The 26,141-nt window shown below is 31.2% G+C and overlaps 2 protein-coding genes and 2 long non-coding RNA genes across 4 annotated transcripts; all 4 read left to right on the forward strand.

Moving 5' to 3' along the window:
• The first annotated feature begins 93 nt into the window (after positions 1-93).
• LOC127733280 (uncharacterized) lies at positions 94-4,488 on the forward strand. Its single transcript, XR_007997063.1, has 4 exons — positions 94-383; positions 1,445-1,538; positions 3,085-3,178; positions 4,449-4,488. It is a non-coding gene; the product is annotated as an uncharacterized LOC127733280 (long non-coding RNA).
• LOC127733647 (uncharacterized) lies at positions 3,931-7,055 on the forward strand. Its single transcript, XM_052242964.1, has 6 exons — positions 3,931-3,960; positions 4,449-4,528; positions 4,730-4,823; positions 5,794-5,818; positions 6,455-6,509; positions 6,947-7,055. Exons 1-6 carry the CDS (start codon positions 3,931-3,933, stop codon positions 7,053-7,055), a joined length of 393 nt encoding a protein of 130 aa, XP_052098924.1.
• Positions 7,056-8,319: 1,264 nt separating this feature from the next.
• LOC127733279 (uncharacterized) lies at positions 8,320-12,914 on the forward strand. Its single transcript, XR_007997062.1, has 4 exons — positions 8,320-8,404; positions 8,737-8,802; positions 11,345-11,391; positions 12,766-12,914. It is a non-coding gene; the product is annotated as an uncharacterized LOC127733279 (long non-coding RNA).
• An 8,067-nt stretch (positions 12,915-20,981) lies between these two features.
• Positions 20,982-22,209, forward strand: LOC127733257 (uncharacterized). Its single transcript, XM_052242599.1, has one exon. The coding sequence runs from the start codon at positions 21,101-21,103 to the stop codon at positions 22,106-22,108; it is 1,008 nt and encodes a 335-aa protein (XP_052098559.1). The 5' UTR covers positions 20,982-21,100; the 3' UTR covers positions 22,109-22,209.
• Positions 22,210-26,141: the final 3,932 nt, after the last annotated feature.

Below are 26,141 nucleotides of genomic sequence, written 5' to 3' on the forward strand. Positions count from 1 at the left end.
CAAATATTAAATCAAAGTACTGAAGTACTGAACATCCTATTACCACAAGTTCTTTTGGATAGTGACAAGCACAAAAAAAAATAACATCTCCTATCTATACCTGAAAGTTAGGTAAAGGTAATTTCATAAAAAAAAATCTGAGACAAGTTCGTGCGTGGATGAATGAATGATAGGGAATTTAACCTTACCGTAATAACTATTAGTAGTGATACACATCAGTATACTCATTAGTATGCTATTAGTTGTAGCATCTTACAGAATACATAATCATTATCACAGTGATAATAGGAAATGTCAAAGTCTATCTTTCTAGTTCTTTTTTCTTTTCAGGTTGTCTATCTATATACATGTAATACCTGATTAACTCAAAATGATACCTGATGGTTATTGTTACATATATATATTTGATTTTAATACTTGTTTTTAAGTTTCTGTTCAAACTATGCATTACAAACTGATGTTTTACTATACAATAAGTTATGGATATTACCCACAAGACATTGTTTTCAAAACAGTTTTTCTCTAAAGTGAAAGATGATTTTAAATCAGTTATTTCTAAAGTTAATACAGTTTGATCTGGAATTAATTTCAAGAAAAAAGTTCTCTTCCTTTAATTCATGTAACAAAAATAACTATATAATATTATATTAACTTTTCTATAAGATTTGAAGTATAGCTGTATTGATACACAAAGTTTTGTTCAGAAAGTGAATGAGTAGTGTAAGGTGGTTGATTTTCAGAAATTATTTCATAAAGTTGTTTTGTTCAGCTGACCTTACCCGTTTTATATTCACCACCAGAGATCCCTATTTTTTTGGTTTTATCATGGAGGTCACATTAAACAGTCAGGGGTACTGCTTGTACAGGTTATTTTTGTTTACTTGAAGAAGTAAATATTAATATACTTATATAAGTAGATTTTTAAGATTCTTAGACAAATGTATTTTATTTACTTGTATAGGTAAATTATTAGCTTAGTTGCCTTGCAGAATTGATTAGATCTTTGCACAATTAGTTTCTTTGTTAAATTAATGAGATGTAACATTGAACTCTATTAAAAAATTATAAGCTAACCAGAGAAAAATTGTTTAAGTCATGTTTTTACATCCCAAAACTTGAGAATTTTATGGATGTAAAAAAATACTTGTACATGTAAATTTTTTGAGACAATTAAGGGGAGATTATTCAAACCACAAAGAAAATATGAAAATAACAATTTACTTATAAAGGTATATTATTAATTACCTATACAGGTAAATAAAATTAATTTGTGCAAGTAGTATCACTGACTGTAAAAAGATGATTCAATAGTGAATAATTGAATATATATAATTAGCATATATATTAGAAGAAAGAATATTTATAATTCCTAACTTTAATTTATTATGAATGAGATTTGAATTCTGTGTTTATTGTTTTTATATAAAATGCAATAAAATTTCAGAAATAAAGCAGTTGATAAGTGAAATGTTTTATGTAGGATATCCTTACAGACTGATACACTACATCCTGGAAAAAGAAAAGAACTTTCAGATTAGGTATATTGCTGTAAAATATTAATTTGTCCTAATTATTATACCCCGCTTTAAAACAGTGGGGATATACTGTTTTACCTCTGTCTTTCCATCAGTCTGTCCATCTGTCCCATGAATATATTTTGTCGCATTTTTCTCAGACACTGCAATACAAGGATTTCTGACATTTGGTTTCAGGTTTTATATAAGTCAGCTATATTGTGTGTTGCATTTTCAGATTCAACACTAAACAGCTTCCTTCCCAAACACTTACATATTTTTACACTATTAATAGTATCCAGATGCAGCAGGGGTATCACCAGTGAGCAATAGCTCACAGTTTCACTTGTTGGATCATGGTTGACAAGAAAGGGAACACACACTTTAATACATACAGATTACAAATAAGATTACAATGTTTTTTTAGTTCTAAATTTAGTAATTGTTTGTATGGCATATGTGAGAATGAGGATATACATATCACAATTTTTATACGTGTGCATGCAAAACAAATTTCTTGATAGAGGGGCTAAATACAGCACAAACAACATTTTCAAAAAGACCAAAAAAGTGAAAAAGTATATATATTATTACCTCAATCATATTAGAAAATTACCATGATGCCTGCAAAACATGTGGCAATTTTGTTACCATAAATTTTTCTCTTAAACACTCATATGCATTTATAAATGTAATCTAAGATATTGGTATAAGTAAAGTATAAATGTAAAATGACAAGGATTTACAAATGTACACACATCGCTTAAATTATACACACAACTGCGTGTTTACACTTCAAGAAAAGTAAGTATAAATGTTGAAAATGCTATACAGAGGGGGATTAGGATTAGGCCTGTCTGTCAGTATGACAGTCATTTTCATTTTTGCTTTCTAAATCACTTACTTTTTATTGCACCATTACTTTGATTTATATATAACATTTAATGAGATGAATGTCTCTTTACTGAAATTTAGGTAAATAATGAAGTTCACCACTTTAAAAGGTCTACTGGGGACAAAAAACTTAAAAAAAACAATACTTATTTTAATTTTACAGAAGTGAATGAAAAAGTGTTAATTTCCATCCCTGCAATAGCAATAAATTTTTTTACAAAAAGATCAACAAGATAAATCATAGAAGCTTCAAAAACTCACTTCTAAGGGGTTCACCAGTGTTCTTCCCAAAACTTTCACATAGCACCATGGAATATAGAAACTAATATAGCACTATTTAAAAAAAAATATATCACCATGGCCCCTATACATTCTTTTATAAAATAATCATAGACAGCACCAAGGGTACCATGATGCTTCAAAGCTCTAGGTAGAACAGAAAAAATTAATTCAGCTCACTGAGAGCTTTTTCCTCTGTTTATCAGGGAGAGGTACTCTTTTAAAATGAGTTTGTTTAAAGTCACTATAAATTTATGAAATAACTCAAGTTATTCAGAATTTCACTTATGTAATTTAAAACATCCTGTCTACATACCAACAGAAGTTAACAAGCAGGTTCTGTTTTTTTCATCCCTTATATGATTATATATTTTATTCTGACTTAAATTTTTTCCAGTTTCCAATATTTACAGCACAAAGTCATCCCAAGGTTAGGTTTAAAGAGAAGAAACTGCAGAATTAACATTGATACAGCAATTACATTGGCAGTGGTATGTGACAAGTTCAAGATAGCATAAAATGGTGTATTTGGTTTTTTTCTAAGAAATTTAAAAAAAAATGAATTTCTAAAATAATTTATTTTAACTGTGATTAAGGGAAATGCCTTGATACTGATTTCAGATTCAACCATTCAAATAGTAACTCAACAGTCCAATCAGTGCCTTTCAAATTTTAAGATGTAATTGATGACAATGTAAAGTTCAATATTGATATTTTTCACTTCTGCTGTACAGGAGATAGTATTTTATGATTATATATTTGTTTGTTATCACAAATACTATATCCATGTGATGAGTTAAGTCTTTTTCAACTGATGTCTATAGATCGTTCTTATTTTGTACTGTTACACCACTGTCCCAGAGTTGACTCATTGGCAATCATACAACATCTTCTTTTTTAATATTTATATGGGATATCAAATAAATCCCTTACCACACATACAGTAATAGATTTATTTTCATTTAAGAATTGAATGCTTCTTTTTGCAAATTCATCGTGGCGTAAAAGCTTTAACCGAAGTACATTTTGTATGAAGCGCTTGTGCGCTTCATTCTAAAAATCTGCACACGGTCAAATTCTTTTACAACCCTATAAAATTACAAAAAGAAGCATTCAATACTTCTTATTCCATTTTGTAGCTAGGATCATGAAAACACGATTTCTATCAAGTTTTTCTTTAATTTACCTGTGCACTTTTTTGTGGGACCTCGTGTCATGAATGTTACATTTCATTGTGTAATGAATGTCAATTTCAGAAGGACACGAGATTGCTGTTAGCCAATCAAAATAAGGTATCATAATGAAACATACATGGAATGTAATTCTTTAACCATGGCTATCGCTCGGCATAAAATAATTGTATATAAAAACCCAACCGGTGTTTAAATGAGAACAAATCTATGGCTGCCATGAATTATTTCTAAAATAAACCATGCCTGAGAGGGACATTTCCAAATAATCTCCACAGATATAAAATGGACCACTGAACTGCAAACAAAAATCATTAACGTACAATGTACATCTAGTGGTTACTCTTAAACTGAACTCATCACATCCTACTACGTTTTGTACATTGTTGATGACACTCCTGCCACATGCTGACCTAGGTCTTTTCTTTTTTTAATTCTTTGAAGTTACAGGAAAAAAACTTAACCCTTATAGAGGTGTTGATTTTTTTGTAATTTCACTATTTAGATATAATCATATGATCATGGCAATATTACCTTTCTTAAAATTGTTTATTTTGTTTTGTTATTTTAGAAAGAAATCAGGAATGGTTGTAATGGATGTGAAAATTTACGTAGTTCTTTGAAAATAAAATACCAGTTGCAAATAACAAGGTAATTCAGTCTTGTAACTAAATGTTGATCTATAAACAGTTGGCATCAACTACAAACATGTTTAGGAGTTTTAATAATAATTTTCAAACCTTGATCCAAAAACTTTTTAATGGGTCATTGTGGCTCCTTGATATCAAAAGGTTCTGCACATGCATCCTAAACCATTTTGGCACATTATTTATATAGATACTTTTTCTCTAGGTCTCTTTCCAGAGAACTTGTTAGAATCTTAGATGCAGATGGTATTAAAAGGCGTAAAGGTAGAAGATTAAGAAGAAGACAATACATATCCAAGGTATGTTATTTAAAGAAGAAAAGGACTTAATTCAGTTCTTATTTGTAGTTGATCTACATACATGTTTGTAGTAACATTATTTAATCTCATCTTACCTCCTATACATTTCTAGGAATATGAATGGTTAAAATATTTCATATTAGGTTAGTAGGCGGGCTTATTTTGATACAAGGTTAGTAGTGATGTTATGTCCCTTTATAAAAACAACACAGTGTTGAGTGAAAATCTGAATGGTTTCAACAATAGAAAAAATGGATAATGAACGATTGAAATAAATTCATAAAACACATTTAAAGCTAACAAGTTTTTTTGGTAACTTTGTGTTGTCAAAATTATGCTTTCACCCATATGGAATTTTCTGACCCCATATATGATGTATTTGGTCACTAGCACACTAATAGTATTTACAAGTTTGATGCATTTTTAATAGAAAAATTAAAAAGGTCATATTGAATGTTTTTTTTTCATCATCCATAATTTCTAAGTAAGTATTATTTTTTGTATTGATACATATATATTCTGCAAGAGGGTAGCTAAGTAACCTACATCATTGTAACATGTACATTCTTTCAAACTTTTCAAATTCTTCATGATAGTAAAAAAAAAATGATTTACTGTCATTTGATAGTTGTAAATTCTTAAATTATACAGTGTAATTGAAATCTTCAGGTTACTAAGAAAAGTCAGTACCTTGATCAATTCCTACAGTTTCAATTATGTCATCAAAATCATTACAGTTTTCAACTATTGCATTCAACCCTACATCATTCCTCAATGTTTTTACACATACAGTTATGAAGTTTCATGCACTCAAGGCTACAATACTTTTGATACCGGTTCATAAGTATGTATAATGTCCTCTTTGAAAATTAAATTCTGACCTTTAAGTCCACATGAAATGAACAAAAATATACGGAAATATTCCAGTTGCAAATTACATCAACTTACTTGTGTTCATATTTCTTTTCAGGGTCCTAACTATATTTGGCACTTAGGTAAGCAGCATAATTTTATATTTCATTATTTAATTCTCATGATACATACAGAGTGTGGCCATAAGTATTCATCAACTTGAGATTTTTCACTAAATATTGTATATAGAACTACATTGTTTCCAAAATAATATTTTGGGGTCATTTTTTGTTTAATTTTAAGCAACTTTGTACCATTTATTTTTTGTGCATTTATTATTGTGATTTTTTTTCGTTTTAGACTTCTATGCAATTTTAATTTTAACGATTTTCAGAAAAATCCTGTTTAATTCATTTAAAAAAAGTTCAAAATGCGAGTTCAAATAATTGCGTTTAAAACTCTGTCACATTTTTCACACTAATAAAAACAATGCAATTTCTGGAATTCTCTGAAAGTGTCATGAAATACAGAAATAATAAGAATAAAAGAATGCGGTTCCTATTAATGAATCTGTTACCATTGTTGCAAAAAGCCTTGATGAATAAAATTGATTCAAATAAGAATATATACTAGAAAGCAGATGAATATTTCAAAATAACTTTTTTTTTGTCTGATGGGTTTGATGTGAAGCAAACATTCACAGCTAATTACATGCACCTTTGATATACATCTACTATTTCACTTCTTTATATAACTTACAGTATGAAATTACTTTGTAGATGGTTATGACAAACTAAAGCCCTTTGGCATATGTATACATGGATGTGTAGATGGGTAAGAAGAACAATTTATTCCACATATACATTTAATTTTTTGTAATAGACGCAAAATGATAGTAATGATAAACATGACACAGTTTTTGTTTATTTACTTTTTACTCAAGTACACATAATGAAAATGATTTCTGGCAGAATTATAAACAATAACAGATATAACTCCCATTAATATAACAATACAAAAAAAAAAAACTATCATAAAAGTTTTGTGATCTTGACATATTTTTACGTAATTAACAGTATATATTCTTGTGCCTAAATTTTGTTAAAACAATATTCTTATGAAATCTGTGCAAGAATAACAATGACCGACAGAGCATAATCTTGTCAAATGTGTACACTTAGGACTCTTTTTTTAGTTATCAACATTCAGATTTTGCATATGATGAACTATACAAGAATAAATGCTTTGTATTAATTCTATTTTCCATTCAGTTTTTCAAGAAAAATTATATGGATGTGTGCCAGTATTACCAATAAAAGACCAGAAGTTGTAGCTGATTTCTTCCTGAAAGAAGCTGATAACATTAAAGGTTGGCAATAACTTCAATTTATACCTTTTTTTTTAATCTGGTCCTCAAATAGTGAACCTTTTAAAAAGGTCATTTCAGTATGAACTTATGTTTACCAATGAATACAAGATTATTAACATCACAGTTTGTATTAGCTATTCTTTTTGAATTATCAGACCAAAAAAGTCAGAGTCAATATCTAGAAAGAATCCTGTAAATATCCTTTGAATATTCTTGCATTAGGCCAATAAGAAAAAATTAAATTGTGCAGTGAAACCCTTATTGACAGTGAATTTTTGGCAAGTTTAAACATAATATATAAAATATTTTTTGAAAGAGCTCTAATATTTTTAGTACACACAAAATGATATTAGTGTCCCTATGTACAGCAAATTCAATTAATAATGTTATACATGTAATTATACAACCACAAAAAATTTGCGTTTGTATAATGCTATGATGTCGTCTTCCTCGTCCGAAGACACATTTGGTTTCCAGACAATAACTTTAGTTTAAGTGAATGGATCTCTGAATTTTGCTAGAAGGTCCAATACCACAAAAGGAAGGTTTGGGATTGATTTTAGGGGTAATGGTACCAACAGTTTTTTTATAGCTGACTATGCAGTATGGGCCTTTGCTCATTGTTGAAGGCCGTGCGATGACCTATAGTTGTTAATTTCTGTGTCATTTGGTCTCTTGTGGAGAGTTGTCTCATTGGCAATCATACCACATCTTCTTTTTTATATTTGTGTAGTTTCAGGACTATTACTTGTGTGTAAGTGTATGGTTCTCTGAACTTGTATTACAAGGTTTTCTTATACAAAGGGAATTGTGGGCTAGAGTTTTGGAGTAATTGCCCCAAATGTTGATGAATTAGTGTCAAAAAAAGGTCCCAAAAAACCAAGCATTTCATTAGTTTACAGACAATAACTTGTGTTTAAGGTATAAGACCACTTATTTCTAGACTATTGCTCTCAGTTAAATTCTGCAATTTTAAGCATTTATGGCTACTTTGTAAGTTCAAATAAAGTGGCAGTCATTTCATGTCATAACTATACCTTACCCTGACTTGTGGTGAAAAATTCAACATACCTTTAATTGCATATAAGAGCGTACTGGTTCAAGGAATTGAACTGAACAACACAGCAAATGTGCCATTCCATTATAATTTGTGAGAACTGAAATTTATACAAATAATTCCTTGCATAATTATTTTAAATTAAAACTGTCGTGAAGTTGAAAGGATACAATGTATTTTACAGTTTTTCCAACCAAGATCAGATGTGACCCTGGTATCGAAAATGGGTTAGCAGCAGCTATTCAAGTCACTCACACTTCCAATGAGAAGTCTGTGATTTATGGCTCCTCAGTTTTTAATCAGGTATTTAAGGTGTAATTTGTATATATACCTGTTTACATAATTTGTCTTTGACTGACTGATTCTAAGCAAATCTAGATTGATTTCTTAAACTCACAAAAGCTATCTGACTATTTTTTCTCAATTTTTTTAATTGAAGAAATTTATAATTCTGCTATATTTCATTAGGATATCTGTTAATAATAAAGTATATGCTATTGGTCAGTTATTTTGATTTTTTGGTAATTTTGTATGTATTGAACCCAGGTAGTACTTAACAACATTGTTACAGGATTTTCTGTTAGAATGCTATAATTCATCAGATTTTCAGTGATTAATATTTTAACTTTTTTCAGAGAATTGAAAGGCAATGGGGTTGGTTAAGGCAAAGCAAGTCAGACTTTTGGATCAATCATTTCAAAGTATGTGCATTTTTTATTTTATTGTTTGTAATTTTGATATAAGGTGATTTGTTCTTTTTATGATTCATTGAAAAAGCATCTAAGACATGTTTCAAAGCAACTTCACTGTTGAATAAAAACACATTCAGGACTGTTCCACTAAAACATGCAATTGGTATTCAGGGAAGTCTCATTGAAAATAAGGTAACCAATTTGTAGAGGAAACTGTAGATTTCTTTTTGAATTGCTCTGATCAATAATATGTTTTCAAGAGCCAATTGGATTATTCATGAAAATTTTGTCAAAACCTTGCAAAATGGTATATATCTGTCTTACATCTTTTTAAAATTTTTGTGATTCGACATTGGTGAAATTGAAACCCATTGATATCTTTGACAAATCAAAAAAGGACCCATTCAAGTTCCATTTCTGTGTATACCTTCATAATGGTAGCATCTTCGCTGTTAAGAAGTTAAAAGAAAAGTTAAGATGCATAAGGGTGTAGAGTTTTAGGGCAAAAAAAAAAAAAGTCAAGTTAGTCATAAAGGGATATGATAGCAATACCAAACTTATACATGGGTTATATAACTGATAGAAGCAGTGTTTCTTTCATATGAATATGAATACTTTATTTCTCATAAAGTACAATTATATAGAGAACATACATAAATAAAACTTTCAACATTGTTCCTTTTAAAAAAAAATTTGTCTGACATGAATAAAAACTTAAAAATTATAATGTTCAAATTAGGATCTTCTTAAATGTTCTCTATAACTAGACAAAAAAAAATCAAATTTCAATAGGAACATTGATAAAACTTTTGATTGAAATCCACTTTTTATGATTGAAACAATGTTTATATTAAACTGAATGAAAATATATTATTAATATTGAATAAATACATCATCACACGCAGTTAACGAGTATAAAAAAAGTATTTTTGTCTATATATAAGAAATTTTTTTTACTCAGGTAAATTAATCAATGTGTGATAGATTTCTCTTAGAAGATATTTAAAGATCCCAGTGAATAAACTACACAGAGAAAAATAGCTATTGTATTCATTCAATAGGACAGGTGAACTTACAAAAGTTTAAATACCTGGTCAAGATAGAGATGGCACTGTTGAAAACTTTCATTGGGTTCGCAATAATAACTTTGATAAATTTACATAGTTTTTCTAATATTACAATATTTGATGATGAGTTGAACAGTTGATCAAATTGATAGATATTAGGGGCTGAATTTTAGCTCACCAGGGCCCAAAGGGCCCCATGTGAGCTTATGCCATCACTTGGCGTCCGTTGTCTGTCGTTGTCTGTCGTCGTAAACTATTTCAAAAATCTTCTCCTCTGAAACTACTGGGCCAAATACCTTCAAACTTTAACTAAATGTTCCTTAGGGTATCTAGTTTATAAATTGTATCCGAAGTTTTGATCCATCAACAAACATGGCCACCATGGCTAAAAATAGAACATAGGGGTCAAATGCAGTTTTGGCTTATATCTCAAAAACTAAAGCTTTTAGAGCAAATCTGACAGGGGGTAAATTTGTTCAATTGGTCAAGATCTATCAGCTCTGAAATTTTCATACAAATCCAACAACCCATTGTTGGGTTGCTGCCACAGAATTGGTAGTTTTAACAAAATTTTGCAGTTTTTTGTTTTTATTTTAAATATTATTATAGATATATATAAACTGTAAGCAGCAATAATGTTCAGCAAAGTAAGATCTACAAAAAAGTTAATATGACCAAAATTGTCAATTGACCCCTTAAGGAGTTATTGCCCTTTAAAGACAATTTTACACAATTTGTTCATCAAGTTTGCTAACATTTAAAAATCTTCTCCTCTGAAATACAGGTGAGCGATTCAGGCTCTTGAGAGCCTGTTTTTGTATTTAGGTTGAAATTTCTTTCTTTCCGACTTAAATGTTCCACAATTCATATTGTAATGGTCCTCGTCACCAATGTCCTCTCAGTAGACCCTGCCACTGTCCAGACTCAGTTGGCAAGTGGTGACTACCACATATATATTTGCATAATGTAAACATGAATTTGTAAGGAAAAACAAAATTTTTTTCTTAAATTATTTTTAAAAATACCATAACATGAAGTTTTAGTAATTCTTGTTGAAACTGGTCTTTGAGATTTTGCTTAGTACATTTTGACACCCATTTATGAGCAAACTGTGCATTTTATATATTGGATTCCGACATACCACAGTATTTTTAATTTGATAAAAAGGATCCACTTCTAGAATCTAGAAAGTAAAATTCCTAAAAATTTGTTTTCTTTTACAATTTACTGTGAACTTTAGATTTGCTGGCATTCTGCCGCTCGAAAAGATCAAAACTTTGCAATGCTTTGTATTTATTGTCATGTTCCATTCTTCACAATATTTGTAAATGGTGTCTAACATGTATTGTAGATCAGTGCTGTTTTCTGCTAATAAAACAATATCATCTGCATGTAAAAGTACAAATCATTTCTAAAATGCTGTCAGCTCATTTTCGATATCTTGTGATATAGATTTTAAGCCAGTTATATATTTTTCATTACAGTGCCTTCAAGCAGATGGCTTATTGAATGTTAACAGTCAAATCCACAAGTGAGTTGCATCCTAAATGAAACTATATAGTGGGAAAATTGTAGCAAAGTTGCTTCAACAGTGGGACACATCATTGTAGTATTCCAATTGACTGTTATTATTTGTGGGATATCAATTGTCGCTGACTTTTATGAGTATAGGTGAACCACAAATATTAATGTCCCATGAGGTACAAATTATCTGTAGGCTTGTAAGACACTGTGTCAAAACAATAAAATAAAAAACCATGCAAGATAGAGACAAACTTTAAATAACAAAAATGATTAACAAGACAAGTTCTACAAATAGGACAACACGATCAAAATCGTCCGTTGACTCATTACATTTTTTGCCTTATATTAAAAAAATTAGAATAGATAATAGGAAACTAAAATCATCAAGAAAAGATCTACTATTAAGACAATTTGGAGGAAAACATCTGAAAACTCCTTATTCTAGTCATTGGTGGTTGTTGACAATTTTATTCAATTGTTTGTGTTTTCTTCAAATTTATTATAGTTATATAACGAATTGACTGAGTGAAAGTCCTTGATTTAAATATTACATATGTTTGACCCCAATTTCATAGTCCACTGAACATTGAAAATGATAGTGCAGAGGGGCACATTCTTGTTTAAAATGTATTTTGCAAGAATTTTAACATGTTATTGAAAATATCAATATTCTTTGAACTATTTCAAAGCTTGTTGTGTTATAAGCTTCCTTGTATTCTCAGCAACTGCATTTAACATACAATTATTGATATCTCCTTCTGATATACTTGCAAATTTTCTTTTCTATTTGTCTACTAGTGCTCAATCCTTCATGTATGTTCGGTGTCATGTAATGACGTCATGAATCTAAATTTAGCAAGATTTTTTTATATTTACAGTCAATAAACATATAAATAGAAAGATAACATCAATATACATAAAAATAGAACCAGGGCTTTGGATACATAAAATAACCTTTGAAACATGTGATCCTAATATCCAATGCAAACAAAAGAATGCTACACCATATGTAATATTGTTTAATATTCATGCACATAAAATGTGAAACAGAACTATTTCTTGTAAAAAAAACATTGAAATTTACACTCAAATTATGCCAAAAATAGAGTTTTGATGAAAGTTGACAAAATCATCTGTATGTGAAGAAAAGTTGCGTGTAGTAGATTAAATCGATTGAAATTCGTCAAACTAAATATTAAAGTCAAGATATGTTCTTCATGTCATTAAAAGAATGCTATTACATGTACATAATTTTTCAACAAAAAGACCCACATCTTTTTACAACAATATGATTTTATGTATGATTCATTGTGATATTCATATTGCTCTAAATAGGGATCATATTAGGATCTTATTAAAATATACTCCATTAACATTTCAGAATATGCCTGCAGTTTGTATATTTGCCGATAATTCAACAAGATTTAGCAGACCTTATAGTTCTTTGGAACAGCCATAATATAAGAAAACAAAATCAGGGAGATATATTGTCAGGCATACCTGATGTTCTATATCATTATCCTGAAGTTTATGGTAAGAATACAATGCATATTTTTGAATTTTTTCCCCTCTCATAATATTAACCACCTGGTTATACATGTACAAGTAATTGTATTAGTTTTTTTTTCATACCTATGATTTAATGAATTGGCTTCCAGATTCTTGATTTATTAATCAATTACTTTTCTACCACAACTCGAGTTGGGCCTACATTGCATTCACCTTGTTTGCCCAACAAATATATGTGTCACACTTTTCTCAAAAAACTCTTAAAGAATGCTTTCAGATTTATTCAACAGCTTGCACTTGTAATAGCAATTAGTTTTAAAGTGTGAGGATTTTTTTATCTGTCAGAAACTCCCTACTTATTTTAGTCAATATGTTGAATGAATTTAAAAAAACACACACAAACTTTCCTGATACTTAACAGAATGACTTTAATTTCGACCAAGAGCTCCACAGTTAGATTTTTAAAGTGCAACAGCTTATTGATCTACCAGACATCTAACTACTGTTTTCAAATCTTTTGATAGTGTGTGAAAGTGTTATTATCATGACACATGTGCATGCTTGTTTTCTCAAAAGTTTTAAGAAGATTTACTTGAATTAACTGATTATTAAAATAATTGATACCTGGTAAACATTAAGTGAAAAACATTAATATATTCATGACATATATATTATTTGCATGCTAGGTGACTGAGTTACTTTCCACAACTGTTATTCAAACTTTTCATTGTATGCTACATTGTGTTTGGCAGAGCAACAACACATATAAAATTAAAGATATAAGTTTATCAATTCATGAAAATTGTTTCATAAATTACAAAATGATAAACTCAAATTGAGAATAGATTGACTACATGAAAACAAAATTACACCACAACATCATAGCACTCTTGGAACAATACAGAATACTGTCTAAAGATGAAAATTTATGATGATAAGGATATGAACTTCTTTATGTTTTCATTTTCTGTAATATTTATACCAGTTTAAAAATCTGTTTTAGGTACTTCAGATTTCTGTGTATTCCTGCAGATGAGCTGACCTTAAATTTTTTCAATGAGCAGTGTCACCAAGAAGCAAGTCTATTTCATAAAATTGATGAAGACTTTGAGGCAGTTCTAACTGAACTTAGGGACAATATAAACATCCAAGCTGCAGTTGATTCTGTACAAAATGCACGGCATTTATTTATATATCTTAAGGACAGAATGGAGAACTTGCTATCCTAGAGGTACTATTATGGCAAATTTGGTGATATACACAATAGAATTAGTCATACACAATAACTTATGTTGATTTTGTATACAAGTAGCAATTTGCAGATTTCCCTTGAAATAAGAGTATTTGCTATACTCATCAAAATCATAATTACACATCTAACAACAAACTTTTAGGTTTCATATGTATGTCAGAATGGAAATAATGATATTTTCAATCAATTTAATGAAGGTTAAATAGTTCCTGTTGATTCATTATAATCCATCGGATACCACCAATTTCCACTGATTCCATGGTTATAGGTAAATCACAAATTTAAAGGGGCACTAGCTACGAGATATAAAAAAAATCTAAAATAGGATTTTTTTTGTTCAATCATTAATGAAAGTGAAATAGTGAAATAATTATTCGCTTTAAGCAGCCAGTATGGTTTAATTTTGTCAAAATAAGCTAAGAAACATTGATGCAAGTGAATCATTCGACCTCATTGAATCCGTATTCATGTGAACTTCAATTTAACCACTTAGCTAGAGATGGATAACGCATGAATTGTTCGTGTATAGTTATTTAAAGGAAAAGAATGTCAACATTGAAAGTGAAACAAAAGTAAATCATTTGATTGACTGATTCGATCCACAAAAATCATTCTTATACAGGTAAAAACGATGATAAACATATATTTTTAATCAAAATACGAAATTAAAAAGACATAGAAAAATCCCATTGCACAAGTTCGCTTAATCTATTTATATCTATATTTATGTTTACATCGCTTATATGGTCATCGGACGACTTTGGAGGTCAACTCGATAGTTAATTAGATGGCGTCTAGACTACAATACACACGAAACTAAGCTACATATTATCGAGCCCATGTCCTGTAAATTGTTTATTTTAGACTTTTAATAGTTTGGATAATTGTTTTACATTGTTATAAATCAAATATGAGAATTTGAGTCAAATCGGTGAACATGAATTTGACAGCTAGTGCCCCTTTAAACGTTCAACTATTGGCAAAAACCATCAAATACAAAAAAAAAAGAAAGGACAATTTCAATCAGTTTAAAATTGGTAATAATGAAAATAAATGAATGCACATTAACAGAAGTTAGATGTATTAAAAATATGTCACTAATTTTTATCATTATTTTTTCAGATTTTAAAGACTTATTTGTGTCAGTCAAATCATAAAGTCATCATTATCCACTCTAACTAGAAGAGACAATATTTGTTACTGGTATCTTAATGATGTGTCAGGTGACAAAATCTTTGAAGACTAAACTTTTCAGAATCAACATAAACTTGTATGAGAATTTGTGATAACTACAAACATTGAAACTGATTTTTGTGTGTGTTTAGATGTTGAGATGCTATGAATGTAAATGTATAAGCATGAATTAAATCACAATTATTAATGATATATATTGTTTTACCATGTTGATACTGTGATGATAGCTGTTAATTGTGTGAAATGTTCCTTCATCCAAGCATATCTTGGATGTGCAGGATGAAGGTCATTCTTAGAATATGAGCCTGAGGCTCGAAAGTAATGAATTAGCTTAACTTCTCTATGAGGGGTGAAGCTTACATGTAATATCTCTGTTTAAAGAAACAAACTATAACCACCAGACCATAGATGGCCAGTGACCTTGACCCTAGTATATAAGCACCTGTTCCATAATAACTTGTCATAATTTAAAGCAAGTTTGTGTCGACCATAAAACCCATTGGAAAAGGGTGGGTCTGACTGATAATCCCTAGGGTGGGAATTAATTACTTTCGAGCCTCAGGCTCATATTCTAAGAATGACCTTCATCCTGCACATCCAAGATATGCTTGGATGAAGGAACATTCTTATTCATATTTCGCCTTCGGTCTCAAGTAATGAATTAGCTTGTTTAAAGTGTAGACACAAACTAAAAACAATTTTTACATAAATGCCACATTTAATAAAGCATAAAAATCACAAAATCATCCAGTAATTACAACTGAAGAAAAGTGTTTTAGTACTGATATTATTCACTTCCCTGTTATTGAACTTATAAAAAGTTCTAGCACATGTCCAGACTAAGCTGTTGCCATAATGTCTTTAATAGAACATCCTAAAGCTATAGGCACTTATGAAGAGGTTCCTCTAAATGAGTGAACCTTAAAACATCGGCTAAAATTAGAACTCTCTCTAACTATCTAAACTTTATGAAAAGTTCCATAAAAAATAAACAGACTTAGGTGAATTCCTCACATATTTTGTACACAAAACATAATAAATCATTGTCTTAACAACACAAAGTTTTGGTTTATCAAAACCCTTGAACACCTCATTAGGTAGACTAACTAACAGATCTAGTATTTTTCAAAAGCTCATGTATATGAAAAAATAAATTGCCTTGTCTCTGAATGAAAGACATAGAATGTAAATCTAGAGCTGATAAAGATTGTACTTTGGCAGCTGTAGTCAAGGCAAATAAAGTATAAAAGACAGTCTTCAATGTTAAATCCTCCAATGAATATAAAGAACTTAAAAAAGTTAGCACTAAATTCACCTCCCAAGTGAAAGAGTATCTAACTCTTCAATTGCAGATTCAGGTTTAAGCAACCCTTCACATATAGTAAACAAACAAATTTAGTAACATCTACTTTTTAAAGGATCAAGTCTGTTTCAACATAGACCAAGTAAAATTTACATTGAACATGCTGAATATGAAAAGCTTCTGTTTTACAAAAAATTTCAATAATCAATAACATCCTTTTCAGATGGTGATAAGGAATTGGTTCTCCTTTGAACACACCAAATAATGAAATTTCTCAAAAAATATTGATAATGCTTGATCATAGATGCATGGTCTCCAAGATGAAGTGTAAACATATTTTGCAAATGATTCTGAAATCTTCTATTTATAAGTGATTTCTGAATACAATACACATGTTTTTACCCTACCACACAATCACCACTTCAGGTGTTGTTCACTTATATTTTTACAATACACACAGTTAAATTTAGTCTCTTCCTGAGGGGAAGGCATTCTTATTCATATTTCGCCTTTCGGTCTCAAGTAATGAATTAGCTTAACTTCTCTGTGAGGGGTGAAGTTAACATGTAATAACTCTGTTTAAAGAAACAAACTATAACCACCAGACCATAGATGGCCAGTGACCTTGACCCTAGTATATAAACACCTGTTCCATAATAACTCGTCATTATTTTTCTAGAGGGTGTGAAGTGAACAGCACTTCACTGATATTCTTTTATAGTTAATTTATTGTTATCTATAGATAAGTAAGTTGGAAAGTTAATTTAATTACATTTATCTTGTCTACGATGTACGACAAGTGTTGATGTAACTTAGAAATAAAATTTTCTTGTCTACGATGTACGACAAGTGTTGATGTTAATTAGAAATAAAAAATTTCTTGTCTACGATGTACGACAAGTGTTGATGAAAAGAAAATAAAAAATTATTGTCTACGATGTATGACAAGTTTATTCATTAAAGTTTTTGCCTACGCTGTACGGCAAATTTGTTACTTTATTAATTTACTCCTGTTTGTTTAACAGGTAGATAAATACAGGTGTTTTTCTTTTTAACTGAAGGTCGTGTGTACTCTTCAGAATTAGCACGTGTTTTATTGCACAGGTACACATTATTTAATTACAATGGCTGAGTTTGAAAATGAAGATGTATTGCTTTTGCAAGATGATGAAAATGATATTGAAACTAATGAAGCCGATGGCTATGATTTTCAGCATCTCTATGTTGCTGATGAAATTAAAAATGTTGAATTAAATAGGAAAACTAGAGGTAGTTTGAATAAACCCTCTAAAAAGCCTAGTAGAATTATAAAAGGCACTGCCATTCCAAGTGACAAAGCACCTAAACCAGTCAAAAGGAAGGCTAAGTCTACTAGTGCTACTAGTAAAGCTACTAAATCTCCTAGAGTTGAGGATTTTTCTCCAGAGGAGTTATCAGTGTTGAGGGATAAGATGGGCATATCTACTATGGGCAAGTCTATTGACACTTTGACTCATCTTTTTAGAGGATTTATAAATAAATGTGGGAAAGAGCCTGTAACGACCCCTAGGTGTGAGACAGTTTCTCGGTCTTCCAATCAAGCAGAGGTTGTAGAGAACCCTGCTGCTGTATCCTCTAACTCTCCAATTTTGCCACTAGAGGCTAACTTAGATGCAGTTCATGATTTTGATCTGGACTACTTAGATGATCCTGTATATGTACCTCCTTCTGGAGTTTGTGCTAGGGCTGATGATAGTCCAGCCCCAGTTGATTTTGAAACTTCTTTTGACCCAGCATTAGGGTTTTCAGATGCCTTTAGGGCTCCTCTTAGTGAGATTAATGTACCAGTATCTCAACCTGTTGTTGAACAGGTTGAACAATATGATTTTGATTTTGCCTGGGAAATCCCACAATTAAATACAGAAGAGAAGACTGGGCCTAAAATATCTTCTAGTCTTTCTAAGGCTGTAAATGCTGCAATGTCTGTAAAATCAAATCAGGATAGTATAAAGTTAATAGAGGAGAGATACTTACGGCCTGAAAATTGTGAGAACCTTTGTGTTCCTAGGGTGAATAAGGAGATTTGGACTGCACTGCCTCGACAGGCCCACACTGTGGATTCTAAAATGCAGGAAACCCAGAGATACTTTGTTAAGGGGTTGACCCCCATTGTTCAGTTGGCTAATCATTGTTGCAAGAATGAGCCATTAGATGTTGATAATACTAGAAAGCTATTGTCAGATTCTATTTGTTTGTTAGGTCATGGTTTTCTTTCTCTGACACAGAGGAGACGCTCAGCTCTTAGACCTTATCTTAATGATAAGTTCAAACCAATTTGCAATTCTGATGTTCCTGTGGATTCATCACTTTTTGGTGCTGATTGCATGAAGCAGATGAAGGAACTTGGTGATTACACTAAGATTCCAATAGCTAATCCTAGATTCCTTGGTAGAGGATCCAGGTCTAACAATAATAGCGCTCCAAGCAGCTATAGTAGAGACCAATATCTGTCTTTAAACTCCAGAGGCCCTGTCGGCCGACAGGGCGGACGGCAATTCCCCTCCCTAAGGGGCAGAGGGAGAGGTTTCCCGACAGGAAACAGAGGATCTCAAAGAGGTCACAACTCTCAGAGAGGGTTCTACCAGAACAACCATTTTCGACATTAGTTAAGGTGAGAGAACTTAATTATCCCGAATGGGAAAATATTACAAGTGATCTATGGATATTAGATACAGTAAGAAATGGTTATAAAATTGAATTTGATGTTGTGCCACAAGGTTCATCTTTTATGAATGAGATACATTTCCCTTTACATAAGGTTGAAATAATTTCAGAAGAAGTCCAAAAATTATTAGCTAAGGGAGCTATTAAAGAAGTTGTTTCATTGGACAACCAGTTTATTTCCAATATTTTCTTAGTTCCTAAGAAAGATGGGTCTTCAAGGCCTGTTATCAATTTAAAAAATTTAAACAATTTTGTGGCTTATCATCATTTTAAGCAAGAACATTTATCATTTGTTTTAGATGTAATTCAAAGGGATGATTATCTAACATCCATAGATCTCACAGATGCTTATTTTAGTATTAGTATTAATAATGATTTTAAGAAATATTTGCGTTTCATGTGGAAAGGACATTTATATGAATTTCAGGTTCTTTGTTTTGGATTGGCTTCTGCACCAAGAGTTTTTACTAAGGTTTTAAAACCTGTCTATGCATTTTTTCGAAAAAATGGCATTAGATGTATTTATTACATTGATGATTCTCTTATTATGGATCAGAATTTAGAAAGTTGTATTGTAAATACAGAAAAAATGGTGCAGAAGCTTGATGAACTTGGTTTCAGAATAAATTATAAGAAGTCTGTCCTTATTCCTTCAAAACGCATTGTTTTCTTTGGTCTCATTATTGATACTGAGTTATTTAAGATTTTTTTGACAGATGAGAAAATAGACAAAATTATCTCCCTTGGGAGAATTATTCTTCAACAGAAGTGTGTTACTGTAAGATGCTTTGCATCATTTATTGGTCTTGTTGTACATGCTTTTAATGCAGTATCTGTGGGACCATTACATTACAGAAACATGGAGAGAAATAAAGTTGAAGCACTGAATAGTTGTTATGGTGATTTTGACTCTGAAATTATTATCACACAAGAGTCAAAAATTGAAATTTTTTGGTGGGTTAACAATTTAAATTCTGAATATGGAAAACTGATAAGACCCATACAAATAAATTTTTGGATTGAAACAGATGCCTCATTAGAAGGTTGGGGATCCAAATTTGAACGACAGTTTGCTGGTGGTAGATGGAGCTTGTCAGAACGCTCGTTTCATATTAATTACTTAGAATTGTTGGCTATATTTTTCTCTTTAAGAGCATTTTTTAGTCACAAAAACTCATGCCATATTGGTATACGATCAGACAATACAACTGCAGTAGCTTATATTAATGAAATGGGAGGCATGACCTCATTGTCACTTGACAGGCTTGCTGCAGAGATTTGGACTTGGTGTTCAAAAAGGGATATTTTTATCACAGCTCAGTATATTCCTGGAACAGAAAATTTTGATGCTGATCATATGTCTAGAAATTTTACAGACTCCACAGAGTGGCAATTGAAAGTAGAAATCTTTGATAGAATTTGTAAACATTTCTTTGTTCCAAACATTGATTTGTTTGCTTCACGTTTGAATTTTCAAATCCCTAGATTTGCTTCGTGGTCTTTTGACCCACAAGCTACTTTTGTTGATGCTTTTACTTTTTCATGGTCTGATTTTAGACCATATATTTTCCCACCTTTTTCTTTGTTGGGGAAAAATTTAATGAAAATTATTAGTGACAGAGTTGAGAAGGCTATTTTGATTATTCCTTTTTGGCCTGCACAAAGTTGGTTTTCTTTGCTAATACCAATGTTAATTTCTTTGCCAGTTAGACTGCCTCAACACAAAGATTTAGTTATGATGCCGCATACAGGAGAATGCCATCCATTAAGGAAGAGACTAAATTTAACCGTGTGTATTGTATCCGGAAATCGCTTATTGATAGAGGATTTTCAGAATCATCTGCAGATGTCATCATTGCATCTTGGAGACCTTCTACAATCAAGCAATACCAATATTCTTGGAGAAAATTTGTTATTTGGTGTGTTCAAAGGAAAACCAATTCCTTTCGACCATCTGAAAAGGATGTAATAGATTATTTGAATTTTTTGAAAGACAGTAACTTTTCGTATTCAGTGTTAAATACTACTCGGTCTATGTTGACACAGACTTTATCCTTTTTTGGAGTAGATGTTACTAAATTTGTTTTTGTTGACCGTATGTTGAAAGGTTGTTTTAACCTGAATCCGCCAAGAGCGAGATACTCTTTCACTTGGGATGTGAATTTAGTGCTAACTTTTTTAAGTTCTTTATATCCATTGGAGGATTTAACATTGAAGACTTTGACTTTTAAACTTGTGTCTTTAGTTGCCTTGACTACAGCTGCTAGGGCACAATCTATATCAGCTCTGGATTTACATTTTATGTCTTTTAGTCAAAGACAAGGCACTATAGTTTTTCATATACAGGAACTTTTGAAAACTACTAGACCTGGTTTCAGTCTGCCTAATGTGGTGTTCAAGCGTTTTGATAAACCAGAACTTTGTGTTGTTAAGACAATGATTAATTATGTTTTGCGTACAAAAGATGTCAGGAAGACATCTAGTTTGTTTATTTCTTATGCAACTTTTCGTAAAGTTTCAACTTCTACATTATCTAGATGGTTAAAGACAGTTCTACTTTTAGCAGGCATTGATATCAACATTTTTAAGGCTCACTCATTTAGATGTGCCTCTACTTCAGCTGCATTAGCTTCAGGATGTTCTATTAAAGACATTATGGTAACAGCTAACTGGACATGTGCTAAAACATTTTATAAGTTCTATTACAGGGAATTGAATAATACTGGCACTAAGGACTTTTCTTCTGCCGTAATTACTGGATGATCTTGTGATTGTTTATGCTCAATTAAATGTTGCATTTGTATGATTTTTGGTTTTAGTTTGTGTCTACACTTTAAACAAGCTAATTCATTACTTGAGACCGAAAGGCGAAATATGAATAAGAATGTTCCTTCATCCAAGCATATCTTGGATGTGCAGGATGAAGGTCATTCTTAGAATATGAGCCTGAGGCTCGAAAGTAATTAATTCCCACCCTAGGGATTATCAGTCAGACCCACCCTTTTCCTATGGGTTTTTTGGTCGACACAAACTTACTTTAAATTATGACGAGTTATTATGGAACAGGTGTTTATATACTAGGGTCAAGGTCACTGGCCATCTATGGTCTGGTGGTTATAGTTTGTTTCTTTAAACAGAGTTATTACATGTTAACTTCACCCCTCACAGAGAAGTTAAGCTAATTCATTACTTTCGAGCCTCAGGCTCATATTCTAAGAATGACCTTCATCCTGCACATCCAAGATATGCTTGGATGAAGGAACATTCTTCAGTATGCAACATCGTTACTAATTTTTATGCTTAGCAGTTTAACTGGCAAATAAATTAAAATGGTCTTAGCAAAGAAAACCAACTCTGAGCCGGCCAAAAAGAAATAATAAAAATAGCCTTCTGAACTTCACTAATAATTTTCTTTATAATTATCCCCAACAAGGAAAAAGATGGGAAAATATAAGGTCTTAATTCTGACCATGAAAAGTAAAAACATCTCTGAAAGGAGCTTTTTGGTCAAAAGACAGAGAAACAATTATCTACAGATTTGAAAATGAAAACGTGATAAAAACAAAACAAATATTTCTTCTTTCAATTGCCATTCTGTTGAATCTGTAAAATTTCTAGACATATGATAAGCATCAAAATTTTCTTTCCAGGAATATAATGAGCAGTGATAAAAATGTCCTTTCTTGAACACCAAGCCCAAATAATGAAATATTTGTAGTAAGCCTGTCAACTGACAAAGAGGTTATACCTCCTATTGCATAATAAAAACTACTGAAAATGTAATTTCTGATTGTATAACAATTAACAAGACTCTTTGTGACTAAAAATTACTCTCCAAAAGAAAAATATAGCCAACAATTCTAAGTAATCTATATGAAATGAGCCTACGTTCCGAGAAGCTCCATCTACCAACAGAAAATTTTTCTTCAAATTTGGATCCCAAATCCTTCTGATGAGGCATCTGGTCCAATCCAAAAACTTATTTGGATGGGCCTTATCAATTTTCAATTTCTGATTTTAAATTGTTAAAATTTCACCTATTGATGAAAATAATCACTGTAACAACTATTCAGTGCTTCAACATTATTTCTCACCATGTTTCTGCAATGTAACATTCCCACAGATACCGCATTAAAAGCATGCGCAACAAGACCAATATATGATGCAAAGCATCTAATAATACAGTTACACAATTCTATTTAAGAAGAACTTCCCAAGGGAGATAATTTTACTATTTTCTCATCTGTCAGAAAAAACTTAAATAACTCAGTATCAATAATGAGACAAAGGAAAACAATGTATTTCCAAGGAATGAGGACCGACTTCTTAAAATTTATTCTGAAGCACAGTTTATCAAGCATTTGCACCATTTTTTCTGTATTCACAGTACAACTATCTAGATTCTGATCCATAATAATAGAATCATCAATGTAACTTTATCATGTATATACTTCAAGTGACATTTTTTCATAAAAATGCGTAGACAGGTTTAAAAGCCTTAGTAAAAACTCTTTATGCAGAAGCCAATCCAAAAACAAAGAACATAAATATCATATAATGTCCTTTCCACATGAATCAGGAATTTTTGATATAATCATTATTGATATTAAAATATGAATCTGTGAGATCTATGGATGTTAGCTATATATATATATATATAGATAATCATCCCTATAAATTACATCTAAACAAATGATAAATGGTCCTTTTAAATAGCTCCCTTAGCTATCAATTTTTAGACTTCTGAAATTATTTCATCCTAATGTAAAGTGAAATGTATTTTATTCAAAAATGATGAACCTTGTGGCACAACATTAAAAATAATTTTATAACCATTTCTTATTAAAACGAATATCAATAGATCATTAGTAATATTTTCCAATTCATAATATTTAAGTTATCTACTGTATATAGGAACTGGTTGAGAATTGTGACCTCTTTGAGATTCTCTGTTCCCTGTTGGGAAACCTCTCCCTCTCAATGAAGGGAATTGCCATACGCCCTGGTGACCGACAGAACCTCCGCAGTTAAAAGACTGATATTGCCTTTCCCATAACTGCTGGGAGTAAAATAATTGCTAGACCTGGAACCTCTTCCAAGGAATCTAGGATTTGCTTAAGAATCTTGGTATAATCACCAAGTTTGCTTCATGCAATCATAACTAAAAACGTGATAAATCAACTATCACATCAGAATTACAAATTGGTTTTATCATCTAGATATTTCTGATCATCTCCTATGCGTTTAACCAGAAACCCATGGTCAAACAAATAGAATTTGACAATAAATTCCTAATATATTATCAAGATCTAATGGCTCATTCTTACAACAAATATTAGCCAACTCAACAATAGGGGTGATGGTCAACCCCTTAATAAAGTATCTCTGGGTTTCCTGCATCTTTGAAACCACAGAGTGGGCCTGTCTAGGCAGTGCCATTTAGATCTATTTATTTATCCTAGGCACACTAGGATTCTCGCAGTTCTCAGGAAGATATTATTACTCCTCTATCAACTTGATATTTTCCTGATTTGATATTTACTGACATGGTAGTATTAACAGTCACAGAAAGTCCAGAAGAAAATTCAGACCCAGTTTTCTGCCTTTTTACACAATTTTGGGATTTCCCAAGCAATACATGTATCATGATTAAACTGTTCAACAAACAGGCTGAGATACTAGACCATTAATCTCACTAAGAGAAGCCTTAAAGGCTTCTGAAAACCCTAATGCAGGATCAAAAGAAGTATCAAATTCAGCTCTGGCTGGACTATCATCAGCCATGGCACAAACTCCAATAGGAGGTACATGCACTGTATCATTACAGTAGTTCAGATCAAAATCTAGAACTTAATCTTCATTAAAGTAAGCCTCTAATGGCAAAAATGGAATAAAGCAGCAGGGTTCTCTACAACCTCTGCTTGAGTGGAAGGCAGAGAAACTGTCTCAAACCTCATGGTTCATACAGGCTCTTTACTACATTTAATAATAATGAGTCAATGTATCAATCTACATGCCTATTTTAAATCTCAAGTGTGCTATCTCCTCTTGAGAAATATTCACAAATCTAGGATATTTTGAAGCTATACCAGTAGCACTAGATTTTAAAACTTCCTTTTGACAGGTTTTGTTGCTTTGTCACTTGTCATTCATTTCCAATTGCAATGCCTTTTATGATTTTTTATAAAACTACTAGGTTCTATAACTGTTTAAGAAGAGGATTTATTCAAAATACCTCTAGTTTTCCTATTAAATTTATCATCTTTAATTTCTAAAACAACCCAGAGGTGATGAAAATCAAAGCCATCACCCTCATTAGTGTTAACATCATTCTAAACATCTTGCTAAAGCAATACATCTGCATTATCAAATTCAGCCATTGTAATAAAATAATGTGTACCTGAACAGGTAAAACACGTGCTAATTCTGAAGAGTACTCACGACCTTCAGGTAAAAAGAAATACTTTTAAATATCTACCTGTTTAACAAACAGGAGTTAATGAATTTAGTAACACATGTGCCTTACACCGTAGGCAAAAACTTAATGAATATATAAAATTGTCATACATCGTAGACAATAAAATTTTTTTTAATTCATTTCCATCAACACTTGTCATACATCGCAGACAAGAAATTTTAAATTCATTTCCATCAACACTTGTCATACATCGTAGACAATTGAGAAATTATTATGTCTAATTAACATTAGCACTTGTCGTACATCGTAGACAAGTTAAATGTAATTGAAGTAACTTGCCCCTAAATATTAGATAAAAAATAAAATAACTAAACAGAA

Source organism: Mytilus californianus, unplaced genomic scaffold (assembly GCF_021869535.1).
Source record: "Mytilus californianus isolate M0D057914Y unplaced genomic scaffold, xbMytCali1.0.p SCAF_3, whole genome shotgun sequence".
Classification (NCBI taxonomy): domain Eukaryota; kingdom Metazoa; phylum Mollusca; class Bivalvia; order Mytilida; family Mytilidae; genus Mytilus; species Mytilus californianus.

Bases quoted from the DNA above. Each gene is read 5' to 3' on its own strand.
- LOC127733647 (XM_052242964.1), top strand. From the start codon at position 3,931: ATGTCAATTTCAGAAGGACACGAGATTGCT. The intron at 3,961-4,448 runs GTTAGCCAATCA...TTGTTATTTTAG, and splicing joins CAGAAGGACACGAGATTGCT to AAAGAAATCAGGAATGGTTG. The intron at 4,824-5,793 runs GTATGTTATTTA...ATTTCTTTTCAG, and splicing joins GAAGACAATACATATCCAAG to GGTCCTAACTATATTTGGCA.
- LOC127733257 (XM_052242599.1), top strand. From the start codon at position 21,101: ATGCCATCCATTAAGGAAGAGACTAAATTTAACCGTGTGTATTGTATC.